This window comes from Pan paniscus, chromosome 10, assembly GCF_029289425.2.
Source record: "Pan paniscus chromosome 10, NHGRI_mPanPan1-v2.0_pri, whole genome shotgun sequence".
Taxonomy (NCBI): Eukaryota; Metazoa; Chordata; class Mammalia; order Primates; family Hominidae; genus Pan; species Pan paniscus.
In genome coordinates this window covers 8,203,972-8,226,350 of record NC_073259.2, presented here as the reverse complement: position 1 = coordinate 8,226,350, position 22,379 = coordinate 8,203,972, and the positions used below count along the sequence as shown (strand labels likewise).

Sequence of the window (22,379 nt, the reverse complement as noted above, 5' to 3'; positions counted from 1 at the left end):
AGTGCAGGCCTCATGAATTGAAGGATGCCCCCAGTGCTGCTTCTGGGTGGCTAAACCAGCCAACCTTGCGGAAAGGAAAGCAGACAGGGAGATGGTCCTTTTAACTGGCCTGTCTTCTGACACAATTAAATGCCTGAGTCCCATGGGCTTGCATGCAGCCCTCTTGAAATGGGCCCTCTGCAGGGACAGGCAGGCCAGTGGCAGGTGTGCCTGCTCCTTGGATGGACACTTTTCCAGGGGTTTAGAGAGAAGCTCCCACTTCTCTATTAATTTCTGAGCTGGAGGGCGAGCATGTCAAGAACCTGGCATGCTGGGGGGCTGTGCCGCCTGCTGGGAGCCACTCTCCTACTCTGGAAGAGCAGCACAGTTAAGCTTGGCCAGGCACGATGCAGGGTGTGTCCTCTCTCAGCCCCGCCAGGGAACCCTGGAGCTGCTGATGCAGACAGGGAGGAGCCCCGCGGGGGCCCAGGGCGGGAGGGAAGGTCCCACCATCCAGCATGTCACAGCAGTGCATCGTAGAGCACAGGGATGAGAGGACAAGGAGAAAAGAGTGAGTCAGGAGTAAGAGGTACAGTCAAGACCTCCAGGAATGATCCTGTGCTGGGCAGAATGGGCCAGTGCTACAGAGGGCGCCTCCCACAGTGGGATGCCCTCTCCGGGAGGCTGGCAAAGGGGCTCCAGGGAAGCAATGGAAACACCATTCCCATCTCGGCTGGGAGAAAGGCCAGGTTTGGGCAGAGACTCGGGGAAGGGCAGACGGGATGGTTTCTGTTGTGAAGCCGGAACACAAACATCTGATGATCACATTCTGCCACTCAGGAAGCGTGGGAGAGGAGAGGGCCCTGTGGGAGAACCAGCGCTGCAGGCCACTGCTGACTTGCCCTGAGCCTGCCACGTCTGATCAAGGGCAGGACTTGGGAGACAGCATAGTGCCTCCTGCTCTTGCTGGAGTCCGGGGCAGCAACCTCCTGGAAGCTTGAGGGACAAGTGGCTGGCCGAGGCCTCCGTCTCCTCCACTGTCTCCTGAGGGTTGCAGCACGTGGGCCCTGTGTGCCGCCTGGGGTGGCCAGCCTCCCACTTACCTGTTGGAGCTGAGCTTCCACGCCACCTCCTGCACCCGGATGGCAGGGGACAAGGGGGGCCCGTGGCCCTCCACAGTGCTGACCGTGCTGGGGTAGCCGGCGGGGCGAGGGAGGCGACCCAGGGCGGTGTTGTTGGCGTTGTTGATGTTGGCGTTGGAGCCGGTGGACGAGTAGCTGCTCGGGGTGAAGGTGGAGTCCACCAGCTTCTCGTGGGATGGCGACTCAGTGTCGCCCTGGCTGCTGCCCGCCTTGTTGATGTGCAGCGGGCGCTGAGTGGTGAAGGTCTGGGGGAAGGCGCTCCGGCCGTCGCTTTGGTAGTAGCTGACGTGGTTGCCGAACAGGCCACCGGCCCTCTGTAGGCAAGAAGGAGGGGTGGGTGGAGAAGCCCCTCAGCACCCACTCCTCCCAGAGAGCAGCCTCCACAGCCAGGTCAGGGAAGCGCAGGGCCTGGGAAGGCGGGCTGCCTTCTTTCGGGGAGGCACAGCCCTGCTGGGAGCCAGGAGCACCTGAGGACCTTCTTCATGCCTGGCTGCTCCAGAGAGGGAGGGACCCGGAGTCTCAGGCTCTGGACTCCCCTCTGCAGCAGCTGGGAGAACCCACCCACCAGTGGGGATGGGATTGGGCAAGGGGCTGCCGCTGGTATGAGCTGCCCTGGAGGTTTCCAGTGAAGCCCCTGAAGGCTGGGAGTGAGTTTCCAGGGCACGTCTAGGATGGTGGTCCCTAAGAGCAGCCAGCACACCGTGAGGGCGGGGGCTGGGAGAGCGACCAGAAGATTCTAACCAGATTTAAAAAATGGAAACCCAGTGTGCTCACAGAGCTAAAAGCTGGTTGGCCAAACGGTTTTGAAAATGAAGAATTTCCTGCATGATGGTCTTTTTCCCCTCGGGGACTCAGAGAGATTTAAAACCAGGAGCAAGTGTTTTTCCCCGGTATTCTTTTCCTTGTCCTGGGGAAGTGGGCAAGTAGCTATTTGCACGGTTGTTCCAACCCTTGACATCAGAGCATCCCTGGGCCTTGGTGACTGAGGCTTTGGTTTCTGGTGTCTTGTCGGGTTGTGTCACCACCATGCCATGTCCCTGAGGCCACTCAGTGACGAATGTCTGTCTACCAGTGATGAGAATAAGGATGAGGAAGAGACGGAGCAGGGGCAGGATGGACTCAGCTTGCCCCCTGTGTGTTCCACAGCCTGGGAACTGGGCCCGGGGCCGGGAGAGAGCGGTGTGAGCAGGGTCCTGCACAATTATGGCTGGCAGCTTCTCCCTTGCTATAGAAGGATTTGTAACCAAACACCAGCGTGGTGAGGCAGGCAACACAAATGAGTAATAAACGCCCCTTATTCTGGTACAGCCGTTTTAATTTTCACTATTGCAACTGCTGGGCAGCTTCAGTCTCCAGGAAAGGAGAGGGAAAGGGGAGGTGTGGAGGGGTCTTTGAGACCTGGAGAACACACGCTATGCTCCATCTCAAAGGGCCACCGCCTCTAGGCTCCAGCCCTCTGCTGCCCTGTGGGAATGCAAGCTCAATATTACCAGGTTTCCTGACTTTTCCAAAGAATGCCAGAAGTCTTGATTTTCAAATATTAACAAACAAAACAAGCCTGCAGATTAGATGTGCCCCAGGGGTGACCACTCTGCAACTTCTAATGCAGAAGTTTCTCCTAGGAAACATTTCCCTTAGGAAGGTGGTTCCTTCCCGCTTCTCTGAGAGCCAGTGACACTGAGAGCTGCTGTTTCCAGGGAGCCCTGCCTTGGGATGGAGTCAGGCTTGGAAAAGGCAAAGGGGTGAGGAGACAGCTCATCAGGAAGAGCCTGGAAGTAGCCCTTTCCTCTGGTGCAGCTCCTTCCCCTGGACGTTCCCCGCAAAACCCCAGCCCAACCTCTTGCTCCAAACTGAACTTTATAGGGGTCGAGAGTGCGCCATGGCACCACCCACCCTGAAGATGTCATCTTCAGAAGCAGCGGACACAGCCTCCTTCATGGCCTTGTCCAGCTCCTCCTCAGCGGTGAGATCTCCAGAGATGGCCCGTCGGATCTCAGGCCCGATGTCATGCAGTGTGCGCAAGCCAGCCTGGAATCCAAGGGATGGATGGTGAGGACCACGCTCCCTTTCCTCCAAGCTCCCCAGCCAGCCACAGCCTCGGGCCAAGGCCTGTCCCTCCAGGGCCCTGGCATCCTCCACCCAGCCAGTCGACCCTCCGGAAGGTTTGTCTGTGTGTGAACTGGGGGCTGGGCTGCCCTCTGATAGAACAATCCACTCGCCCATCCAGGAGGGATGAAGTCTTATTAGGAGGGGGCACCAGGGGTCAGGGGCTGTCATGGGAGCCTCAGTGAAGTATTTGAGAGATCTGGGGGCTATGACAGCAGGCAGGACCATGGAGGGTAGTCGGTGGGTGGCAGGTAGGGAAGGGCACATCACCCCCTTCTCACAGCCATCTTTGGAAAGGTCTGGAGCTCTCTGAAAGGTTCCCTCTGCAGGGACCTGGCCTCCAGCCTGCTGGGGAGGGACCGGGACCCTGACTGGAGGTCAGAGGCAATGACCAGGACCTTCCTGGAGTGTGGGCCCGCCCCCAGGCCCTCACCTGCAGAGACAGCGCGTTCCTCTGGGAGGGCTTGCCCACAAGGCCCTGCTCTTTGCGCTTCTTGAACTTCCGGAAATACTCCTGGATCAGGAACGTGGCGTAGAACTTGCCAACGGTGACCTCATCATCTGAGACGTATGGAGAGGGGAGAGGGGGTAAGAGGGGAGCAGGGGAATTCAGTTGAACTTCATTCATTTTTTTTTTTCAGCATCCAAAACTTTTTAAAACTTTTTAGGTTTAATATTTTTGGAGAGGTAATACATTCACAAGGCTTAAAAAGAGAGGAAAAAAAAACATAAAAAGGCTTATGGTGAAAAGTCTCTCCCACCACAGCCCTTATCTGCCTAGTCACCACCTCCTGTAGATAATCTAGTTTCTTGAGTATTTTCTCAGAGATTCTTAGTGCAAATTAGTTATGTAAATCATCAAACATATTATCTCCTGTTTTTTTTATGCAAAAGGTAGCCTATCATCAAAATTATTTCCCGCTTTTTTTTTAACTTAACTGATACTTGCTAACTCTTATTTGATTCAAATGTCCCTCATTAATTGGCCACTCTTCCAAGTGCAAGTGCAAAACGGTTCAGCTTAGCTCGGAGGGAGGGGCTGGTGGAAGGAGGGCTTTCTTCCCATGGAAGTTTGGATTTTTCTTTCAAACCCGATTGAGTTTTTGTGCCAGGTGGCTTGGCTGCATCCCTGCTGGGCTGGATACCCAAGATTATATGTGACATCATCAGTCCCTTTCCTGGGAGTAAACCTGATGGTGGAGAAGCCATAAGTTCTTAGAGGAAACATTTCATGCCTGGGGAGGAGCCCCTTGGATCTACCTCCTGGTTCTTTGTGAAGAGATGCCACGGGCCCAAGAGACAGCTGGGGATTAAATCTAGGGGCTGGTGAGGGTTCTCCTCCTCCTACCTGTCCCTCCAAAATAGCCACGTCCATAGCAGTGATGACCCCTCCCTTCTCTGGCAAGCACCCCCTTTCCACGTGGGAGGGAAAAACCCAGGGTCCCCTGTCCAGCACAGTCAGGAAGGAAGAACTGCATGGTGGGACAAGCCTGGAGTCCTACCTGGAGTCCTAGGTTCCCTGGGGCCTGGGTTTGAATCCTGAATCTGCTCTGGACTCTCCAGGTAACCTTGGGCCAGCAACTTAGCTTCTAAGAACTTTAGTTCCCTGAGCAAACTTCACAGAAATGTCAGGATTCAATAAAATGATGTATGTAAAACATCACATGGCACTGGCGAGATTTTCACTTAGCCCAAATCCGGCTTTCCCTCTGGCAAATGGTTCTCAACACAAGTGGTGTCGCCTCTTAAGGAGGGCACAGTAAATGTGTGGGGTAGTTTTTAGTTGTCGGGGTACTGTGGGGGTGCCACTAGCATTAAGTAGCTCCAGACCTGTCCCTTAAAGTGCAGGCATGTTCTGCAATCACAGCTTTGCACTCTGCATGGCTCTCAAGCTTATGCCACACATCCATGATTCTGCTTAGGAGTCTCTGGGCTCGGAACATAATTTCATTTTGCAAATGAACACAGGACATTGTTTTGCATGGTTTTAACACACCTGACAATTTCCAGGAATACAACTGCTGTGTAAATTGAGGAAAACTATACTTTGGATTATTTAAACTTGGCCAAGAGAGGTTCGCATTTTGGAAAACTGTATTCCTGATGGCAATGCTCTTTATGGTGTGTGGGTCACTCACCGTAAGTGTCACATCACGGTTGTTCTGCATATGTGTAAGTATGTGTGTGTGTTTATGTGTGGGGGGGCTATTTATACACACACTTATTTTATATACTGATTTACCCCTTATTTCAAAATGGCAAATCAAAGTGTTGACAGTATTCAGTATTGTCTTGCTTCCTGTGAACCCAGCCGTATGTGTTGTAAGTGGGTGCATGAGAAGATCTCATCAATTAAATGTACCTTCTGGTATAGTTATGCCTGAGTATTTACATATCGGAAACATCTGCTTTTAATAGATTTTATGTTAGAGTGAAGGCATTATATTAATATTTTGGAAATTATATGTATAGGAAAGTTATATTATCTATAATTTTCATTCAGGATCATAGTAAAGGCAATATAAACTCTTTGCTATAAAAAGGGATTTGGGGCTTGATAGGGTCAAGAAACACTGCTCTTGGAAGAACAAAAAGAATGTCATCCAAGAGGGGAGGAATCTCAGGGGATTCTCGTTTGAGGGCCTTAGAGCAATCCTACAGCAATCAGGTTTATGGGAAACCTATACTTTGTGGAGTTTCTTTAGAAGTTCTGCCAAACCCCTAAGCATCAGGGACTTGCCTGTTACCCTATGTAAAAAGCAGGGTTGTACCAGATTTCCAACCTGACTTTCTGTTTCTGAGTTTGTGCAGGGCGTTGCACCTGCATCCCTTCTAACCAATAGGGCCTCTGAGCCCCGCAGGAAGGGTCTGAAGGCAGACCTCCAGCAAGCCTAGGGGACTCAAGAAGCAAGTCTCAGGGGATGCTTCCGCATTCTAAGGGTGCCACAGCTGGAGGAGAGGCAGGCAGAGGGGGGCACGGCCAGGCAGTGGCCAAGGTGCGGGAGTCCAGGGAGCACTCACCACCTGCAGGGGGCACCACCTGGTCCAGCAGCTTCATGCTGGTCCGCTTCCAGATCTTCTTGATGATCGCCCGCAGCTCCTCATTGGCTTGTTCTAGGTTCCCTGCAGGGCGGAAAGGATCCTCAGCCCCTTGGTGGGCCTCTGATGGGCTGGGTCCCTCTGCGTAAGGTAGGAAGCCACAGATGGTGGCATCTGCCCCACGCAACCCTGACTCATCAGTTTCTTGCTTGCTTGCTTCACTTCTCCCCAGTCTTCCCATTTTCCACCTTCTTCCTCTTCCCCTTCCTCTCTCCACTTTCCTTCCTTCCCCCTTCCCTCTTGTGCCCCGTCCAATGCCATTCCTCTCCCCTTCCCCCTGCCTGTGGCTCAGGCCAGCCAGGGGGCCCCTCCACCGGCACTCAGTGCTCTTCCTTGTAGACTGAGCCCAGCCCCTGGGCAGGAACAATGGCGGCCATGCGCTCACCAGCTGGAACACGTATGGCCCTGCCACGGGCAGTGGGGAGCTGGTCCCCATGGGTGGCATTTCTCATGGACCTCCTTGGGCAGTCACAGGGAACATGGGTGATTGGAGGGTACATCTGTCGATGAGGGCTCTGTCCCGAGTTCCCCTACTTAGATGCCTGCCTTATGCAGCCTCTGGGGTCCTAGCCTTACAGTGGTGAAAAAGGAAAGCTGAGCCTTACAGCTGTAAGGGCAGATGTAGGGGGCAGGATTCTAAGATGCTCCTCATAGGGTACACATGCTGCCAAAGGCCTGGGCCCCTGACCATCATAGATTTTACTCCTAAGATTAGGTTATATGGCACACGGCACCTATGACCTAAGACAGGGACGTTAGGCAGGCCTGACCTAGTCACATGAGCCCTTTAAAGGCAGAGTTCTCTCCAGCCGGCCTGGAAGAAAGCAAACAGTCATGTGGGCTGAACTGAGAGAGGCAGCCTCTAGTAGCTGAGGGGGTCCCCAGCTGTCAGCCAGCAGGAAAGTGAGGATCTCAGGCCTACAATTGCAACAAATGAATTCCATCAACAACGTGATCTCCCCCAGAGCCTCCAGAAGAGACCATGGCCTGATCAATATCCTGGATTTGCCTTATGAAAGCCCAGCTTCATCACTGCTGGACTTCTGACCTGCAAAACCATGAGCTACTAACAGGGTGTCTTTTTTTTTTTTTTTTTTTCAGACAGAAGTTTGCTCTTGTTGCCCAGGCTGGAGTGCAATGGCACGATCTCGGCTCACTGCAACCTCCACCTCCTGAGTTCAAGTGATTCTCCCGCCTCAGCCTCCCAAGTAGCTGGGATTACAGGCATGGGCCACCATGCCCAGCTAATTTTATATTTTTAGTAGAGATGGGGTTTCTCCATGTTGGTCAGGCTGGTCTCGAACTCCCGACCTCAGGTAATCTACCTGCCTCAGCCTCCCAAAGTGCTGGGATTACATGTGTGAGCCACCATGCCCAGCCAACGGGGTGTCTTTTTAAGCTGAAAAGCTTGTAGTAATTTGCTTTGCAGCAGTAGGAAACCAACACGGGATGTTTACTGCTCTCGCATAGGACTGGCAGTCCAGTATTGTGGTTGAGGGCTCTTGTGTCAGACTGCCTGGGTTCAAATCCACCTCTGGGGCCACAGGGCAGAGCATGCAGAGGTGGCAGTAGAGGGATTGACGGAATCCCGAGCTCCCCAAATGCCAGATCCAAACAGGACCTGAAGGCAGGGGACGACTCCTGGGCCTTCCAGCTGCACAGATGATCAATCCCCTTCACGGGAGAGGTAGCTGGAGGTTTCTGACACACGCAGTGCAAGATCCTAACACACATGGTATTCAAATATACTTAGCTTCGGTACTGGGCTGAATAGTGTCCTCCCAAAATTCATGTCTGCCTAGAACCTCAGAATGTGGCCTTAGTTGGAAATAGGATTTTCAGCAATGTAATTAGTTAAGGTGAGGTCATCCTGGATGAGGGTGGGCCCTAAGTCCAGTGTGGCTGGTGTCCTTCCAAGAAGAGGAGAGGACACAAGACCCTGGAGGCTATTTGAAGACGGAGGCACAGATGGCGTGATGTGCTGTGAGCCAGTGCACACCAGGCATCGTCCACAGCCCTCAGAATCTGGGAGAAAGGGTGGAACAGACTCTCCCCAGAGCCTCCAGAAAGAACCAACCCTGCTGACACCTTAGTTTTAGGTCTCTGGTCTCCTAAACTGAGAGAACTTTCTCTTGTTTCCAGCTGCCCAGTTTGTGATCATTTGTTACAGCAGACCTAAGAAATTAACATAGCTTCCAAAAGGACCTTTCATTTTTTTTTATCAGCCTTAATTTATTCTCATGATGGTCTATGTAATTGTGGAAGTTCACCGACAATTGTTTCATGTCATCTAAGTATTTTTCACTATCTTCCTTTTATGTTCCAAGAGAGAAGCTTGTTTGGCTTGGTACTGGACTTGGGATGAGAGCTCTTCCTTCTATGTTCCAAGAGAGAAGCTTGTTTGGCTTGGTACTGGACTTGGGATGACAGCTCTGCTTCTCTGAGGTAGGTGTTAATTTTGCCCCAATTCCTTCCACGCTGAGAAGTCTGAAGGGTGAGGACTGATGCAAGCCTCATCTTCACAAATGTAGATGTCTTCTCACATTTCTTTCTAGTTGCTTCCAAGACTTGACTTTGTCTTTCTTTCTTAGGATTTTAACAAGTTTGTGGAGGGCCCGTGTCTGATGAAGGCTCACCCTTGGGTGGGGGCGTTTCGGGCCCTTTGGTAGCTGTTCTGAAATGTCTTTGTGTTTAAAAGATAGTCTGTAATTCTTGACAGGATTGTAGTTCCCACATGGCTGGCTTCTCCTCTTTTCTCTGGAACTCTTATTTCCTCAGAATTGGGTCCCTGCATTTGATTGGTCAGTCTTTCTCATTGTTACTAGCTATTGGTCTTCCTCAGTTGGCATGTGGTTGGCTTTGACAGTGAACCTTCGACCCTGCTGAATTCTTGCTTCCATACCTCCCTGCCTTTTGTTCCTCTAGGGAACAAAATCTCACATCCTTAATTTACATCAATCTTTAAGTATTACAGCATATTCCTCCTGGCAGTCATTTATATCGCCTCTCCTTCCCTCTGAACATAGGGGAGTAACATTCCTTGCAGAAAATTTGGAAAGTAAAAAAACTAAAGGAGTAAGGTGGATGTCACTGCTGATCTTTCTACTCATGATAATCAGTGTTAGCATACGAACACATTTCCTTCCCAGTTTTCTTCCTTGTTATACACACATATGTGTGAATTAAATGTGTGTTTTGGCCGGGCACGGTGGCTCATACCTGTCATCCCAGCACTTTGGGAGGCCCAGTCGGGCAGATCACAAGGTCAGGAGATTGAGACCATCCTGGCCAACATGGTGAAACCCTGTCTCTACTAAAAATACAAAAATTAGCCAGGTGTGGTGGCACGTGCCTGTTGTCCCAGCTACTTGAGAGGCTGAGGCAGGAGAATGGCTTGAACTCGGGAGGCAGAGGTTGCAGCAGGCCGAGATTGTGCCACTGCACTCCAGCCTGGCGACAGAGCGAGATTCCATTTAAAAAAAAAAAAAAGTGTGTTTTGGTTTTCTGGCAGTCAGAAATAGGCCTATTTACACCCATTTCAGATTGAGTGATTGCATTGGCTACTGATGGTATATTTTTTAAGCCTTTGCTTTTTTTTTTTTTTTAATTTAGTAGCAGAACTTGTCCTATTTTTATTATTTTATTTTTTCAGATGGAGTCTCACTCTGTCGCCCAGGCTAGAGTGCAGTGGGATGATCTCGGCTCACTGCAACCTCTGCCTCCCAGGTTCAAGCGATTCTCCTGCCTCAGCCTCCTGAGTAGCTGGAATTACAGGCACGTGCCACCACGCCTGGCTAATTTTTGTATTTTTAGTAGAGACGGGGCTTCACCATGTTGGCCAGGATGGTCTCAATCTCCTGACCTCGGGATCTGCCCGACTGGGCCTCTCAAAGTGCTGGAATTACAGGCACGAGCCAGCGCGCCTGGCCCCTATTTTTATTTTTTAAAAATCAGCTAATTATTTTGACTTGTGTCTTGGTGGACTGGTTCTTGTTTCACTTCATTTGAAATGTTTCTGTTATTGTTTTTGAAGGATCTAACGGAGAGAAGGCCCATGTCTGGGTTATTCAATGAATTAAATTCCCAGATGTCATCACCTTTCTCTAGTCTACCAATGGAGCAACTGAAGTAGAGAGAGAGTAAATGGCTCATACTCATGTCATTAGTGAGAGAGCAGGGACTCGGATTTGAGCCTCCCACCTGCCCGGGGCTCCTTCTGTTGCCCCGAGGAACACACTGACGGACAGCCTGAGCTTTAAGCTGGAAGTGTAGGAAGGGGAAGGAAGCATACTGCTTGTCTCATCTGTGTTTTCTGTAATTACTACACCAGTGGGTTTGAATCATTTCTGTAGTTGGTTCAAGATGCAGATTCCTGGGCCCCATGCTCAGGGATTTGGCGTCAGCAGGTCTGTGTGGGTGCCTGGGACTCAGTAGCTTAAACAGGTACCCAAAGCTGATTCTGCAGCAGGTGGTCTTTTGACCACGCTCTAAGAAACACTAGACACTCCAAGGCTGGACACTCTTGGAGAGAAATGGTATCTTGTTAGGTGTGTTTAATACAGCCTTTCCCATAGTGGTTCGCAAACTCTTATCCATCATAAAGCAAGCAGATTATCTCACTCAGGCTGCTGCTAGCCCTTAGGGTGCCTTGTGAAAACTAGAAGGGCCCCTCCAGGTAGACGCAGCCCTGAGGGAGCCCGGTCTGACTAGGTGGTACAGGTGAGGTCTGAATCCTCACCTGTCCGCTGGCTAAGAGCCTTAAGCCAGGCTCAGCCCGCACAATGTGTGCGATGACCTCCACCACGGCCACCACTTGTCACTGTGTCCCCTTTCCCACACGTCTTCCCAGCACAGTCCTATTAATTTAATGAGTTGAGCATTTGAGACACCCACCTGTAGCCAGTATAAGTCCTTTTAGACAGGGGTTGGTCCTGCTTCAGGTAACACCCGTCTCCTTCTGTTTTGTGAGCTATACCCTCTGACTTCAATCAAGATACCACCCAGAATGAGTCCCAGAGTTTCACGGAAAGCTAGAGTTCAAAATGAATAAGCTAGAGCAGGCTTGTCCAACCTGCAGCCCATGGGCCACATGCGGCCCAGGACGGCTTTGAATGTGGCCCAACACATATTCGTAAACTTTCTTAAAACATTGAGTATTTTGCGATTTGTTTTTTTTCAGTTCATCAGCTATTGTTAGTGTATTTTATGTGTGGCCCAAGACAATTCTTCCAATGTGGCCCAGAGAAGCCAAAAGATTGGAAACCCCTGAGCTAGAGGCAGGGAGACCATTCAGGAAGCAAAGAAGTCATGAGCAGGCTGGGGCCCTGCGATGTCCTGGAGCGCAGGTTACCCCCGTATCCCCGCTCGGATGCTGTCTGGGGCAGGAAGTTCCCTTGAGCACTTTGCAGGCTGCCGAGCTCCTCTCTGATTGTCTGCTAGACCTTCTGAGTGTCTCTCCCAGTGCCCACGGGCGACCTTACCTTCTGTTTTGATCCTCAGGGCCGTCCTGACCAGGGCAAACAGAGTGGCATTGAACATGACTGTCCCGTCGCTGTTCAGAGGCATGTTCATGGAGACCAGGCGCTGCAGGCGAAGAGAAGCAAAGCTGGTGATGATGGCAGGCGGTGCTTAGGGGACTGCAGAACACCGTGGCAGAGTGATATGGTTTGGATCTGTGTCCTCGCCCAAATCTCATGTTGAATTGTAATCCCCAGAACTGGAGGTGGGGCCTGATGGAAGGTGATTGCATCATGGGGTGGATTTCTCATAAATGGTTTGGTACCATCCCCTTGGTGAGTGAGTTCTCATGAGATCTGCTTGTTTAAGTGTGTGGTCCCTCCTCCTTCTCTCTTGCTCCCTGTCTTTCCATGTGATGCACCTGCCTCCCCTTTGCCTTCCACCATGACTGGAAGCTTCCTGAGGCCTCCCCAGAAGCAGAATGCTAGTGCCATGCTTCCTGTACAGCCTGCTGAACTGTGGGCCAATTAAACCTGTTTTCTCATAAATTACCCAGTCTCAGGTATTTCTTTATAGCAGTGCAAGGATGGCCTAATACACAGAGGATGCTGGGGGTGACATGCAGCTTGTGTGGGTGTTGCTGGAGTGGGCAGGGAGTGAATGCTCCCTGAAGCATTCCAGGGAGAATCTTGCCTTTGCCACAACTACTTTTGACCCTCCTCACGGAGTGGGAGAGGTATGAAATTTGTCCTCATCAGACCTTCACTTCCACAAAAGGATGTGAAGGCCACCCAGCTTTGCGCCCTGCCCGAAAGTCTGTTTAGGCCTGCAGGCGTGCTCTCCACTGGCAGCAAAGACCAGCTGTACGCCAGCATGTGCTGGGAGCCCACCTGCCAGGCAGCATTCGTCCGCAGCCCAGAGAAGAGAAAGGATCACAGGAGCTTTGCCTGCAGGAGATGCTACATGTCCTCTCTGTGTATTGACAAATATGCTTCTGCATCAAGCTGGAGCAGAAGCTTGCTGACACTGGATAGTGCTTCTTGCCCTCTTCTTTCCTAGCACACATCCCCAGAACAGGCTTCCCTGGCACTGAGAAGCTTGCTGACACTGGATAGTGCTGTCTTGCCCTCTTCTTTCCTAGCACACATCCCCAGAACAGGCTTCCCTGGCACTGAGAAGCTTGCTGACACTGGATAGTGCTGTCTTGCCCTCTTCTTTCCTAGCACACCCCCAGAACAGGCTTCCCTGGCACTGAGAAGCTTGCTGACACTGGATAGTGCTGTCTTGCCCTCTTCTTTCCTAGCACACATCCCCAGAACAGGCTTCCCTGGCACTGAGAAGCTTGCTGACACTTGATAGTGCTGTCTTGCCCTCTTCTTTCCTAGCACACATCCCCAGAACAGGCTTCCCTGGCACTGAGAAGCTTGCTGACACTGGATAGTGCTGTCTTGCCCTCTTCTTTCCTAGCACACATCCCCAGAACAGGCTTCCCTGGCACTGAGAAGCTTGCTGACACTGGATAGTGCTGTCTTGCCCTCTTCTTTCCTAGCACACATCCCCAGAACAGGCTTCCCTGGCACTGAGAAGCTTGCTGACACTGGATAGTGCTGTCTTGCCCTCTTCTTTCCTAGCACACATCCCCAGAACAGGCTTCCCTGGCACTGAGAAGCTTGCTGACACTGGATAGTGCTGTCTTGCCCTCTTCTTTCCTAGCACACATCCCCAGAACAGGCTTCCCTGGCACTGAGAAGCTTGCTGACACTGGATAGTGCTGTCTTGCCCTCTTCTTTCCTAGCACACATCCCCAGAACAGGCTTCCCTGGCACTGAGAAGCTTGCTGACACTGGGTAGTGCTGTCTTGCCCTCTTCTTTCCTAGCACACCCCCAGAAAAGGCTTCCCTGGCACCGAGCTCTGGTGTGGGACCTTCAGCATGCAATGGGTCATGACGAGCAAGCGCAGTGTGAAGCTCACCACAGCGTCCATGCCAAGGGCATGCTCAAGGGGGGCTATTCGTCAGCTCACACGGTGACCTCCTGCTAATCTCAGTGTCTAGAAGGGTTACACTTCTCCTGAGTGACCAGATCTTGGTGAGCCTCATGGATGGTGTGAACTGTATCGTGGCCACTGGAAAGTTTCGCACCCAGGCTTCAGCCTGCCCAGGCCCATCCGGAGGCCACAATGGACGCACTTTAGCCCCCTCCAGGCGGCACCCCTCCCCACCCTCGCCTTGCATGGTGTTTGTACCTTGCATTTATTTTATACTCCTTTTTTCTGATATTTTCTATGCCCTTGGGAATCTCTTAAAATCTGTTTGTTGTTGTTGTTGTTGTTTGTTTGTTTTTAGAACAAAGTGGAGGCACAAATGAGAAGAAACTCGGTAAACAGAGCACAAGTAGAAGGTTCTATGTTCCCTCAATCTGCGTTTTCCATGAGTGGATTCTCACAGAGCCGAATCCTCCTGCCATCTGAGTTTCCTCCTCTCTCCAGCCCTCTGGTCTCCCTTCCCCCAGCTCTCTGCCAGCTCATTATTGCCCCAACAAGGAGCATGGAATGGCCACGGTGGAGAGGAGGGAGAAAAGGAGCACAGAGTGGCCATGGTGGAGGGGAGGGAGAAATGGAAACGACACTTTTTTTTTGGGTCATGGTCTCACTAAGGAATCTGATTAAAGTGAGAAATCCTCTCCCTGGTAAACTTTGTATTTTAGTGATTTTATGAAAAATTTTAGGACTCAAAGACCCCTGAAGTCAATGCCTGGGCCTTCTAATGGCCCTCCAACTCCAGGAAAAGAACGCTGAACCCCTCTAGCCTAGGCTGGGAAGTCTCCCACCCCAGGATGCCCGGATGGTGCAGTAGGATGGACTGAACAAGTCCTTTATCCAGGGCTGGGTCCCTGGCTCAGTAGGACAGGAGGCATTCACTCTGTTATTCCCTCATAGAGCCTGAGAATTTAGAGCTGGAAGGACCCTTAAAATGTAATCTTTAGGCACATAAACTAGTATGTTCATTCCCTTAAAGGATCACAAGAAATGGGCACTTCACCTCCCCTGTTTTCTCTCTCCCTCCCATGAACCCCGTTATCTCTTACTTTGCAAGCCACGCGGTGAGGGCACAGCTTCCCGAAACCTAGTGGCGGCTGAATCCGCCGGAGGAGGGTCACCACATCCAGGTGTTTGATACGACCCCTAGAAGAGGAGGGAGAGGAGGGACAGGGCATCAGAGAGCCACGGTCACTGCCAGCAGCCCAGGACGCGTGCGCCTGAGGGGCAGGGCCCACTCATATGGGCAACACTGCACAGTGTGGCAGCCCTATTAGTCACACTCAGTACAGAGTTGCAGAATTGCATGACACAGCCCCAAACCAATATACATATACACGTGTTTAGATTTTAATGAATAATTTTCTGCCCATGCTATGTTCAAGGTGGAAGGGATTTTAGCAGTGCAACAAAATTCTCAATATATACTTGCTGATTGAATGAACTAACCTTCTGACCAAAAGGTATTTACTGAGGGTCAGCCGAATGTGACTGATCTTTAGACCAGAAGCGGGAATGGAGTCAAGATTTTCCCCGGCCCTACCTATCCTAACTTGAGCACTTACTAGTTATTCCTGATACTAGAATTTCCTATCCTTCCATTCAACTGAATATAGTAGATATATTATTTTCTTTCTTTTTTAGATGGAGTCTTGCTCTGTCGCCCAGGCTGGAGTGCAGTGGTGTGATCTCAGCTCACTGCAACCTCCGCCTCCCAGGTTCAGGCAATTCTCATGCCTTGGCCTCCTGAGTAGCTGGGATTATAGGCATGTGCCACCATGTCCGGCTAATTTTTGTATTTTTAGTAGAGATGGGGTTCACTATGTTGGCCAGGCTGGTCTTGAACTCCTGGCCTCGAGTGATTCAACTACCTTTGCCTTCTAAAATGCTGGGATTACAGGTGTGAGCCACCCCACCCAACCTAGTAGATATATTCTTGACTTAATTGAAGGTGCCGGGCCTCCTCCTGCTGGCCCTTGACCTTTCACCCTAGGGTTTGATGCAGTCCAGTGTTTCTAATTGATCCACCCAGTGTTGGCCAACCTTGAGCCCCTCCTGCAGGTATGGTCAGCTATACCCTCTCTCAGCTTGGGGAATCAGGATTTCCCTCTGGGAACTTACTTGGCTTCAGGGTCATACTCTGCCCAGATTCTTTTAAACTCATCCAGGTGGTGGGGACCAAGGATGGACCAGTCCCTTGTCAGGTAGTCAAAGTTGTCCATGATGACAGCTACAAAGAGGTTGATGATCTGTGGGGAACAGTACAATGAGGTGCTGTGAGAAGACCTTACTACACACCTGCCTCTGGAACCCCCTTGCCAGCTGGGGCCTACTGATGGCAGAAGCCAACATTTCTAAAGACCAGTCATGCATCCTACCAGCCTGAGAACCTGGGTCTCTTGGACATAAACTTGACACAGTTTCCCTGAGAGTTGTGTGTGATGAACCCACACGTGGGCTGGACAGCTTCCCTCCTACCGAGCTGCTGGGCAGGGCTGTGCAGGACAGAGGGGGACTTTATCCCCTTTTCCTCACTCCTCAGCAAGACGCCAAAAAAGTACAGTTCTTTCTAGGCCCCCACATGTCCCCGTTGTCCTCTGGGACAATGCCACCATGACAACAGCCAAGAACAGACAAGCAAGATGCTGGTGGAGCTCACTCTGGCCCAGGGCTTTCTGCCTTTCTCTCCATGTGGCTGGACACCCCTGCCAACTTAGTCTTCCCAAGCCAGCTCCTCTGATAGGGTTGCCCTGACCATGAGCTGCAGAGATGGAGGGTTCAGGCTGCCCTGGAACTGGGCAGTCATGGCTGCTGGCTGTTGAGTTCCCCCTTGGCTTACCAGGAAGGCACAGAGCATGTAGAAGCTGATGAAGTAGAAGACAGCAAAGCTGCTACCACAGGGTGTTTCACCCTCCGTGCTGTTGCTGGGCTCGGACTCCGGGGCACACTTCTTGCCTGGCATGCAGGCCAGCATGATGTCCTGCCAGGCCTCCCCGGTGGCACACCTGGAGGGGAGGGAGAGCCACATTCATGCAGCCCATCCTACAGATGCCAAGGAGGGCCCTCTGCATCCCTCCCCACCTGTCCCTTTCCTCCTTCCCCAGAGGGAGTTACTAAAATGAACTTGATGTTCATCATTCCCTGAATGCTCTGATATATTTGCTAAATATGAAACACATAGCATTATTAAAATTTTATGTAAACAGTAACAAATTGCACCTTTTCCGAAAACTTGCTGTTTTTGCAATCCATGTGATGTTTTTGAGACTTAGCCCTTTGGATGTATTTTAGTTCCAGTTCATTCACCTTAACTGCTGTACAGGAGTATGCTCTATGAACTTACTGTAAAAAAATCCACTGTCCTGTTAAGGAACGTTTAGGTTTTTCATTTTTTTCTTTTACTAGTACAAATAACACTGAAATAAACATGCAGATTTATATCTCGGGTATCCACTTAGAAGTGGAATTGCCAGTTAAACTACATGCATCTTTATTTTTACTAGATATTCCATGACCTCCAAGGGTTTGTCCAACTTAGACTCCTATTACCAGTGTAGGAGAAATAACACTACTGTACAAACTCATCAGTTCATTAGTGAATTGTTTTAAATGTTGCTCATATAATTTGTGTGAGATAATATGTCATTGCTGTTTTAATTTGGTTATAAAATGATTAGTGGATTGAGAACTTAAATTTTATCTTCCATTAAATTGCATGTTCATGTTTTTGCTTGTTTGATTCAGGTTGTCTTCTTGTTCGTTTGTAGGGTGCTTAAGATACTCTATTCTCTGGCCGGGCGTGGTGGCTCACGCCTGTAATCCCAGCACTTTGGGAGGCCGAGGTGGGCGGATCACGAGGTCAGGAGATGACGACCATCCTGGCTAACATGGTGAAACTTCGTCTCTACTAAAAATACAAAAATTAGCCGGGTGTGGTGGTGGGCGCCTGTAGTCCCAGCTACTTGGGAGGCTGAGGCAGGAGAATGGCGTGAACCCAGGAGGCGGAGTTTGCAGTGAGCCGAGATCACGCCACTGTACTCCAGCCTGGGCGACAGAGTGAGACTCCGTCTCAAAAAAAAAAAAAAAAAAAAAAAAAAAAAAAAAAAAAAAAAGATACTCTATTCTCTCTTCTTTTTTAAAATTTTCAATAGTTTTTTGGGAACAGGTGGTTTTTGCTTACACGGACAAGTCCTTCAGTGGTGATTTCTGACATTTTGCTGCACCCATCACCCAAGCAGTAGTCTTTTATCCCTGACCATCCTCCTGCCCTTCTCCGAGTCCCCAAAGTCCATTACATCATTTTGCAAATGGTGCTGCTATAAATGTGTGTGTGCAGGTGTCTCTTTCACATAATGACTTCTTTTCCTCTGGGTGGATACCCAGGAGTGGGACTGCTGGATGGAATGGTAGGTCTACTTTTAGTTCTTTAAGGAATCTCCATACTGTTTTCCATAGTGGCTGTACTAGTTCACATTCCCACCAGCGGGGTAAAAGTGTTCCCTTTCCACCACATCCATGCCAACATCTATTATTTTTTATTTTTTAAATTGCAGCCATTCTTGCAGGAGTAAGGTGGAGTCTCATGGTGGTTTCATGCCTATTCTTAACCCTTTGTTAGTTATATGCAACAGAAATATCTTCTTCCAATTTGTGGATTGTCTCTGGTATTACTTATGGTGTATTTTGGTGAATCTAAGTTTTTTATTTCAATGAGGTCAAATTTATAGTTTTTTCCTCTATGTTCTGTGCTTTTTGCATCATGTTTAAAAAATCCTTCTCTATTTTAGGTCATAAAGACATTCTTTTCTGTGTTCTTCTAAAGGTTCTAAAGTTTTGTTTTTCCACAATAACTTATTGACCTGAAATTTATTTTCATGTTTGATATGAGGTAGAAATATGCTTTTATTTTTTTCTGTATAGATAAGTCATTTTGTTAATACTATTTATTGAATAGTACATCTTTACCTACTTAATTGAAGTATTTCTTCTGCCGTAAGTTGTGTTTGCGTAGGCGTGTGGGTCTTGTTCTAGCCTTTTCATTGCATTCCTCAGGTTTATTTGTTTATCTTGGTACAGAAGTACTGTGTTGTCTGCATAGTAAGTTGCCTTATAGTAAGTCCTGCCCTCTCACAGTGCAGGAGTCCTGCCAACCTGTTGTTCTTCAACATTTGTCTTGGCTATTCAGTTTCCTTTTCTATTCCATAGACACCGTAGAATCAGTTTCAGCCTCTGTGAATAATCCTGTTGGGAGTCTTATTAGAATTGCACTGAGCTATCGATTCATTTGCAGAATCCTGACATCTTTATGATATTAAGTCTCCTGGCCAGAAACGTGGCATCTCTCTCCTTTTATTTTGTTGTACATTTAAAATGGTATAGTTTCAACATTATATTTTAAAAGCTATATCCATTTGCTGCTGATATAGAGGGAATACAATTAATTTCATATTACAGAATATTTGCTAAACTATCCTATTAGTTTTAGCAATTTTCTGTAATTTTTCTTGTATGTATACACAGGCAATCAACTTTTTTGGCATTTAATTTTGTTTCTTCCTCTCCAATTCTTATCCTTTATTTTTCCTGTCTTGTTTTTTTTTTTTGAGATGGGGTTTTTCTCTGTCCCCCAGACTGCAGTGCAGTGGCGCAATCTTGGCTCACTACAACCTCCATCTCCTGGGTTCAAGAGATTCTCCCACCTTAGCCTCCTGAGTAGCTGGGACTACAGGTGCCTGCTACCACGCCCGGCTAATTTTTTGTATTTTTAGTAGAGACGGGGTTTCACCGTGTTAGCCAGGATGGTCTCGATCTCCTGACCTCGTGATGCGCCCGCCTTGGCCTCCCGAAGTGCTGGGATTACAGGCGTGAGCCACTGCGCCCGGCCTTTCCTGTCTTATTTTATTGGGTAAGAGTTACAAAATAATAACATTGAAAAAGTGATAGCATAAGATCTTGTCTATTACATTTACTAATTAGTTATTACCAGTACAGGAAAGCAATTATTTTTCTTTGTTAATCTTTTAATCTTCCACTTTATTAATTCTATTGTCCTAAAGGGTTTTTAGTTAATTTGCATGGATTTTCTACTTGAATTAGCCTGTTGTCTGCAAACAATGACAGTTATGTGTACATATTTTCATATTTATAACTGCTTGCTTTTTTCTCTTTTTCTCATTGGCATTAGCTTTATATTAGTCTTATGGAGTGAGTGAAGAGGTTTTCTACATCTTTCTGTTCCTGGGAAGTTTATATAACATTGGAATGATCCACTCCTTGATAGTCTGGTAGACCTCACAAATAAAAATATTGAATCCTGGGCCTTTTCAAAGGCTAAATTTTCGACTACCTTTTCAATTTCTGTTGTAGTTGTTTTTTTTTAATTCTTAAGATAATTTTATAATTCTTATTTTCTACATAAAAGCGTCTGCTTCATTTAGGTTTTCAAATATATTTGCATATTTGTTCATGATGTTCTCTGTCTTCTTTTTAAAAGTCTGATATTATTTGTCTGCTACTCTTAGAAAAATCTTGTGTGTGTGTGTGTGTGTGTGTGTGTGTGTGTGTATGTGTTTAGAGATGGGATGTCACTTCATCACCCAGGCTGGAGTGCAGTGGAGCCATCTTAGCTCACTGTAACCTCAAACTCCTGGGCCCAAGTGATCCTCCCGCTACAGCTTCTCAAGTAGCTGGGACTACAGGCACATGGCACCACACCTGGCTAATATTTTTATTTTTTATTTTTAGAGATGGGGTTTTGCTGTGTTGCTCAGGCTGGTCTCATACTCCTGGTCTTAACTGATCCTCCCACCTCAGCCTCCCAAGTTGTTGAGATTACAGGTGTGAGCTGCCATGCCTGGTGAAAATCTTATTTTTGATAGACTCAGAAGCTCTCAGTGAGCATAGCCTCCATGTCTTGGAAATCTGTTCCTGGCATTTTTCTTTGGTCTCCTTCATTCTCTTGGCCAAAAGTTTAGCATATTGTTTAACCTCTTCCTTATATTTATTTATTTGGAGACAGAGTCTTGCTCTGTCGCCCAGGCTAGAGTGTAGTGGAACAATCTCGGCTCACTGCAACCTCCACCTCCCGGGTTCAAGCAATTCTCCTGCCTCAGCCTCCCGAGTAGCTGGGATTACAGGTGCCTGCCACCGTGCCTGGCTAATTTTTGTATTTTTAGTAGAGACGGGGTTTCACCATCTTGGCCAGGCTGGTCTCGAACTCCTGACCTCATGATCCACCTGCCTCGGCTTTCCAAAGTGCTAGGATTACAGGTGTGAGCCACCGCACCGGGCCTTACTTATTTTTTTTTTTAGTGTTCTGTTTCTTCAGAGCAATACGTCAGCATTTGTGTTGCAGGACATGTGGAGTAAGAAGATGCCGAGTCTTGGGTGCTTTGGTCCTGGGTTCCTGACATCCTTTGTTTAGGGGTTTACTCACTGATGGACATCATCTTTATGGAGAATGAAAAGTTATCGGACTGTGCCATCTCTTTTGGACCCCAGGTGAAAAGGCACAGTAGTATCAGTCAGTCTAGAAATATCTTTCTCTCTCCCCCATCTTTTTTTACAAAAACCAAATTAAGAAGTCAGATTGGCACCCACAATGCAACCCTGAACAATCTGTGCTTTCCTTCTGCAGTTCTCCTTGGTCTATAACAGAATGCCCCGTATGCAGTAGCAGGTGGACACAACCACAGGTCAGGACACACTGCTTCATAGGGAAACCTCGCTTGTCATTTGTACCATTGATTCCACCCACATAAGCCTTCCATTCTTCACCCAGAGTGGCACCAGCGACTTCTGAGGCCATATACTTCTCATAAAAGGTATGGTTTGCATTCACTGTCCACTTCAATGAGTTTCTGGCAGCCACTGGCTGGGAAGGAGACTTTCTGCTTCATCTTGAAGTAGATGATCACCTCTGAAGTGCCACAAAACAGAGGCATGAAATTCTCTTATCATTCTAAAAATCACTTCCACATCTGTAATTATGTTGCTTTTTGCATTTCTGATGTTGTTGTGTTTTTTTTAAAAAAATTGGATTTGATGGTTTGTCTGTTTATTGGTCTTTTCAAAGGATCAGCTTTAGGGTTTATTGATAAAATCCATATTTTATTAATTTATGCTTTTATTTTTAAAAATGCATTCCTTCATATTCTGGGATTATTTTACTATTCTTTTCCCCATCTATTAGCTTATTTAATATACATCTTTTTAGATAAATAAATAAATTTTAGGCTCTGAATTTTTTCTTTGGTGCTGATTGATGCATCTCATACGTTTAAGATCTGGTGCTCTGGCCCTCATTTCTAAGTACAGTCCTGTGTCACTTAACAGTGGGGAGATGCATGGTTAGGCAATTCTGTTGTGCAAACAGCATAGAGTGGACTCACACAAACCTAGATGCCATAGCTATTACACACCTCAGCTCTGTGGTACAGCCTACTGCTCCTAGGCTACAAGCTTATACAGCATGTGACTGTACTGAATATTGCAGGAAACTGGAACACAATGCTAAGTATCTGTGTATCTAAACATATCTAAACACTGAAAAGGAACAG

The 22,379-nt window shown here is 48.5% G+C and overlaps 1 protein-coding gene and 1 long non-coding RNA gene across 13 annotated transcripts in view; one reads left to right on the top strand and one right to left on the bottom strand.

The window, feature by feature from the left end:
* Positions 1–22,379, bottom strand: part of CACNA1C (calcium voltage-gated channel subunit alpha1 C) — a 651,888-nt gene that overhangs the window by 20,098 nt on the left and 609,411 nt on the right. For 6 of the 12 annotated variants that reach the window (XM_063593291.1, XM_063593289.1, XM_034935164.3 and 3 more), the window contains 8 exons: positions 16,661–16,826; positions 15,943–16,070; positions 14,871–14,967; positions 11,807–11,909; positions 6,249–6,350; positions 3,661–3,788; positions 3,015–3,149; positions 1,083–1,435 (listed from right to left, as the gene is read on the bottom strand). In XM_063593291.1, the coding sequence (XP_063449361.1) occupies positions 1,083–1,435; positions 3,015–3,149; positions 3,661–3,788; positions 6,249–6,350; positions 11,807–11,909; positions 14,871–14,967; positions 15,943–16,070; positions 16,661–16,826 (1,212 nt within the window). Of the gene's footprint in view, positions 1–1,082; positions 1,436–3,014; positions 3,150–3,660; positions 3,789–6,248; positions 6,408–11,806; positions 11,910–14,870; positions 14,968–15,942; positions 16,071–16,660; positions 16,827–22,379 lie in introns of all 12 variants that reach the window. The other 6 variants (XM_055095249.2, XM_055095251.2, XM_063593287.1 and 3 more) reach the window with 1 other exon arrangement.
* On the top strand, positions 3,739–12,331 carry LOC117975343 (uncharacterized). The gene is made up of 3 exons (XR_010108883.1): positions 3,739–3,815; positions 5,238–8,771; positions 11,826–12,331. It is a non-coding gene; the product is annotated as an uncharacterized LOC117975343 (long non-coding RNA).